The sequence below is a fragment of the Bipolaris victoriae genome, assembly GCF_000527765.1.
Source record: "Bipolaris victoriae FI3 unplaced genomic scaffold scaffold_244, whole genome shotgun sequence".
NCBI classification, from domain to species: Eukaryota; Fungi; Ascomycota; class Dothideomycetes; order Pleosporales; family Pleosporaceae; genus Bipolaris; species Bipolaris victoriae.
In genome coordinates, this window is record NW_014575148.1 from 45 (window position 1) to 5,636 (window position 5,592).

At 43.1% G+C, this 5,592-nt stretch overlaps 3 protein-coding genes across 3 annotated transcripts; 1 reads left to right on the forward strand and 2 right to left on the reverse strand.

Moving 5' to 3' along the window:
- Positions 1 to 1,819: 1,819 nt before the first annotated feature.
- COCVIDRAFT_116231 (hypothetical protein) lies at positions 1,820 to 2,143 on the reverse strand (the record flags this gene model as incomplete). The annotated part of the gene is made up of 1 exon (XM_014694687.1): positions 1,820 to 2,143. A coding segment is annotated over one exon (324 nt), but the record flags the coding sequence as incomplete, so codon positions are not given.
- Positions 2,144 to 3,655: 1,512 nt separating this feature from the next.
- COCVIDRAFT_32009 (hypothetical protein) lies at positions 3,656 to 3,973 on the reverse strand (the record flags this gene model as incomplete). The annotated part of the gene is made up of 1 exon (XM_014694688.1): positions 3,656 to 3,973. One exon carries the CDS (start codon positions 3,971 to 3,973, stop codon positions 3,656 to 3,658), a length of 318 nt encoding a protein of 105 aa, XP_014550174.1.
- A 359-nt stretch (positions 3,974 to 4,332) lies between these two features.
- COCVIDRAFT_43207 (hypothetical protein) lies at positions 4,333 to 5,050 on the forward strand (the record flags this gene model as incomplete). Its single annotated transcript, XM_014694689.1, has 3 exons — positions 4,333 to 4,371; positions 4,481 to 4,777; positions 4,814 to 5,050. The coding sequence occupies 3 exons, from the start codon at positions 4,333 to 4,335 to the stop codon at positions 5,048 to 5,050; spliced, it is 573 nt and encodes a 190-aa protein (XP_014550175.1).
- Between the last annotated feature and the right edge of the window lie 542 nt (positions 5,051 to 5,592).

A 5,592-nucleotide genomic window follows, 5' to 3' on the forward strand; every position in this document is an offset into this window, starting at 1 on the left:
CTTTACAGTATTCTTAGCTAAAGTGTATTATAGCTTTGCTATCTAATATTATTCTATGAAAAGCGGGACGCATATTATTGAGATGTTTGGTAAGCGCTGAAGCGAGATAAGACATAATCCTCGCACATGTTTGAAATTTGCAGTATGTAAGGGGCTGCGCTCCGTAGGGCAAGCGCTTAACTAGTATATATAAGGTTGTAACGTACGTCCCTCTATGACGGACATCCCAGTGTGTAATAAGTGACCAATTAGGTCACTTAAATTATAAACTTCTTGCAATTGGCCAGCTCTAGCACACTGGGATGTTAGAGGGACGCGCGTTAAGTGGCAAAGGTTTTTTCCTAACTAGAAAAAGACTAGCGTAATAAGCACGACACTTTAAAGTGCTCCTACTTGTTACGCTAAGCCGAAAGAGGCTGTTTATAGAATAAGCAAGCGTTATTAGCCGACAGGAAGCGTATCCGTAAGTAAGCACGAAGGCGCTTAGGTTAAACTCTAGATCGGTGTGAACAAAGTGTAACTATGGTAACTAATATAATGGCAGAGAGAACGTGGCGAACTTACTAGAAATTGGGAAAGCGTGTGCGGATTATGAGGAATAGAAAGACCTCTAGTAGGAACATAACTACGGAGAGGGAGATGGAAGCTATGAATGAGCTCAGAGAGACACTATAAAGTTGGTGAGCTTTTGAGAACGATTTTCTAAACGTGTCGTCTATAACTCTGGTCTAACGTTCTGTTCGTAGACTAGTTAGAAGTTTTCACATAGTGTTACGAGTAACAAGAAGGATTCTCTTCTTGATAAATGACGAGATGGCTGAAGACCTATGGACGTCCACGTTAGAAGGTAATGATTATCGCGGGGCGAAGATCACGTGACTGGCTTCACGCCAAGACCAAATATCCTGCGCTAGTATGTGAGGACACCCTTATACGTGACTAGATGTCTTCAGGGGCTTTAGGAGATACCGGGATTATTTCGTGAAGACCGTGAAGCTAGGACTGGAAACAATGAGGATATAAGGATGGATGGATTTTATTATTTCTCTTGTTGTGGTTAACTTAAATTGTACTTTCTTACTAGTATCTTTACTTAACAAGATAGTTATATGTTAGTCTATTCAATAGATTAGCGTTGTTAAAACCCTCGGTTACATCTATAACTCTTTTCTACTAGAATTACTAGACAACTCTCACGGAGCTAGTCTTATTTCTACTCGCCCTAACCTGGAACGAGCCAGAGAAGTATTAGTACTTAACCCCGTGTAACAGCGTGGAAAGCACTAGAGTTTAAGAGTCTCGTGCTTTCCACGCTAAGCTAAATAGGGCTATGTCTAGGATGAAGTACTCGCCCTACGGTGCCTAGTTCTTCCGAACTAGTAGAAGGTAAAAAGGCCTTCGCCGCTGAGGATTAATCTAGTCTAGCGTGGGTAGTTGAGAGACCTTTGAACTCTCTCGACTATCTACGCTAGGCTAGAAAGGGCTGTGTCTAGGATAAAGTGGAGGCTACCTGCTAAGAAGCAAGCGCATCCGGTACGGACCGTACTAGCCCGGTGGAAGACTGGATATTGTTCTTTTATTGGTAACTCTGTGTCGTGTCCTATTTTTAATTTGTAATTATTATTAATATATTGTGATAGGTTATCAAGGACAGTAAATTGATGGTGAAAAAGTGATTGTATTCTCTGTCTCTCCTGGAGACGCGCCCGCGCGTCTCTCATGGATAGCATATTACTGATCCAGATTATGTCACTGTATCTGATACTTATTAACGCTGTAAGACGCCTTGATCTGTCAATGCTTGAATTGCCTTAGAAGTCTATTCCTGGCAGCGTCTTAGTGGTACGCTTAGGTTGATGCGTTTCGGTCCGTTGAATTGTTTCGGTGGAGGTGGAATTGCATCGACGATAGACTGGATTTGAGCATAGTTGGTTTCGGAGACAGTACCGATATAGGATTTAGAGACAAAAGAGTTCAAGTCTTCTGGCCTTTTCGCTGGCTTGTGACCAAATGTCATTCCTCTCTGGATATCCCTAGTAACCTGGAATATGAACCTAGAGTGGTCGGCGTTGGTTTCGACGAAAATAGCGTGGTGGTCTCGTGGTGCGCCAAGGTAAGACACTAAGTAGACCGCGTAAGATATGGTAAGGTGGTAAAGGCAACAATGACGATATAAACTTGGAACTAAAAGGTGATTGCTAAGACGTATGGCTTTGATATTTTTTAGTACTAGACGGATTGAGCGCGTTATATATCCATAAGTAAGACATTGCTACTTAATATGTTGTACCGCCTTAATGTGATAATTTTGTCCCTTTGGACTCCCTTTGATTAGGCTCGTACTATAATAGCTAATCAAGCTGGATGAATGACGATACTATTCTTGCTGTGATGCAGCAACAATACTTTATCGCGCGCTAACACCTTTAACCTAAAATTAAGACAAAGGATGAACTATTAAACACGGCGCATGAGTTAAGAGTAATAATTACTATGCTGGACGGCGAAGCGCCCGGGACGGCGACACGCCTGCTCTACCCCACTAATTACTACCAACATTACCAACGTCACCATGCCACAACTATTCTAAATTTAGCCTATCTAAGCTACACTTTAAGCTACAGCTGCTTTAGAACCTGGAGAAAAACTTTTATAATTACACTAAGAGCGCTGGAAGATTTGATGTTGGCCGTAGAACGCTCGTACGGCCGCATTAAGGTCTATCTACCTCACGCACTATCCGCTATTAAAATTAGCAGGCTCTCTACCCAGAACAGGAAATCAAGCTTATAGAATATATAGACCTACTTAGCGTAAGCGGCACGGAACCTAATAGAAATCTCGTTTGGAGTTTTGCTGCGGAGATCGCGTAGAAAGAGATTGGTTATCACTAGGTTGATCGCTTTGTTCAACACTGCCTATCCAGATCTTCTCTAAGCAAAACAGGTTACCCCTCATCTGGCCTAGCACAGCGGATGTCCTAGTACTTAGGGAGGGACGTTAGTAAGTAGCTATTTCAGTCAGGAAGCTCTTGGAAACATAGAAAGCTTTTCAACAATACTGTAAATGATTGACCGTCTATAGACCGAGTGCCGCTATTTAAGCAGAACAAACGGCGTAAACAATAGATAATGAATTTCCTTAACTTCTAGAAGCATACATTCATGCCCCTGACCGTGCGATACGATACTATACCAGGAAGTAGCTAAGGGCATAAAGTTTCTATTCCCGAATTTTCTAAGCTATACAGTCGTCGTTGGTGTTACTAAGAGAGAAAGTGATGTCGGTCTTCCGTTACGCGCGGATAGACGTTAGTTTTATTTTCTACTGTACGGGCTTACGTTGAATGAAATCGAGCATAGTTTCACGACCACAGCTCTCGAAGTAGAATATCTATCTAAGTATATTCATTTCGAAACGGCTTAAGCGCTCGATCAATCTAGTAGTTCTAGTTATTATCCTATCGTCCGCAGGCAAATATAGCTCTCGCATACTCCCAGTAACTTGGATACTAACTGGCAAATTCCCAGTTAATGATCATAAGTTGCCGATCTGTAATGTCCCGTGGCGCTTCAGTCTTTGTTGCTGCTGAAGAACCACGCAACATGATGTTCTTTCGCTGGAAGTCTGCGTACGAGAAAACAGGTACGTAGCCTTAAAAAATATCCTTAAAAGTGCGCGAGTAATAATCCGCTTTATATCTAGAGAGGCCGTTCTCGACGTATTTTGCTAACATAGCATTGTTTAGATCTGTCTCTGTATCGAATGGCCCTGAAAATGGATTCGATGGGTTGTTCGTCCAGAAGAGACCATCTGGTAACCCGCGATAACTAACACTATAGTATCCTCCAGGAGTCTCTATTTTTCGCATCTCCTCAAAAATCGACCGGAGTTTCGAGGAAACAGCCTCTTTTAACGCCTGATCCATCTTTGGCCACTCCGATTCTAGATTTGAGCCTTTGATACGTTCCATGACGATATAGTTGCTGCTTTGGTCCGCGCTCCGGAATAATGCATAGATGCGCGGCACCGGAATAGTTGTTGCTTACTCTAGAAAAAGCTGCGTCTCTCCCTCTAGTAGTTCGACTTATACTCCATATTTAACAACAAAGTGATCGCCAACTCCGACAACTTTACGCCCGGTAGTGTCGCTAAAGATTTCTATTACAGATTAGATTTCTTCCACTGTTAGGAGTCTTGCGGGAAGACTAGCATCATCGGCCATATACGGAAGATTAAAAGGGGCCATTTTGGATACTATAGGATAAGCTCAAGGCGAAAGAGATTATTAGTTCGTTACAAAGAACTGCGGCTGACTACTGACACGATTATATGATTAAGAAGCTAAGCACGGGCCACGGGCCAAGTCAAGTGTAGCTAGCCCCACCACAAAGTGCGCGCAACCACAAAGTGCGCGCACAGCCTGGCAAGCACCACAACTTCAACGCGTCGTATCCCCACCACTATAAGTAATATCGAGGCTGCGCTTGCAGCTATTGATGCTCTAGCACCTAGAGAGCCTTTCACATACACAAAAATTACAAACCAATATAGTGTTATTCGATCTATACTCACCCGAAGACACCAAGGCCAATGCGCCTCACGCGCAGTAGGTGGCCAAAAACGACAGCTCCTCCACCCACACCAAGAGCAGGCTCTAATAGCCTATATCAATCAACTTATAGAGAGAGGCTTACCTCCTAGTCAGTCAATAATACGCAATTTTGCGTTAAACATCGCTAAGAGAGAGGTTAGATTGAACTGGGCTAGTCGCTTTGTTCAGCGCTATCCTAATCAGCTCACCTCAAGATAGGCGATAGGCCTCGATAACTGTCGCCACAAAGTAGATTCAAGAAGTAAGTATAGCCTCTACTTTAGCCTCCTATGCAATAAAATTAATCAATATCGCGTCGAGGCGCGTCATATCTACAATATAGATAAGAAGGGCTTCATACTTAGTATCGTAAGTCGTTTAAGGAGGATCTTTAGTAAGGCCTCGTACGAGGGCATCAGGGGGAGGAGTACGATACAGGATGGCTCACGCCAGTAGTTAACGCTGTTAGCCTATATCTGCGCAGATAGATCCTACCTTGAGCCTGCCCTTATATATCAATCAGCCTCAGGATCGATACAGGACACCTAGCTGCAGGCCCTTAATACAGATACTCACTAAATTCGAATATCCTTATCGCGCTTAGGATGGACGAATAATAAGATAGGCCTCGTGTGGCTGCAATAGGTGTTCGATCGTTATATAAAGGCAAAGGCACGCTCCTCCTACCGATTGCTTATTCTTAACGGCCATAGATCTTACCTTACAATGGATTTTATTAAGTACTGTGATGAGTATAAGATTCTCCTCGCAGTCTATCCTTCTTACTTAACCCACACGCTGCAGCCTCTTGATGTGAGCATGTTCAAGCCTCTCTTAACGGCGTACTTAAACGAGGTTTCTGCCTTCCTAGATAGGAGCTAAGGCCTTACTTTAATAAGTAAGAGGGATTTCTTACCCCTCTTCTAGGCTGCCTGGCAGGCCTCCTTCAAGGAAATAATAATTCTGAACACCTTTAAGGCTATAGGCCTCTTACTTTT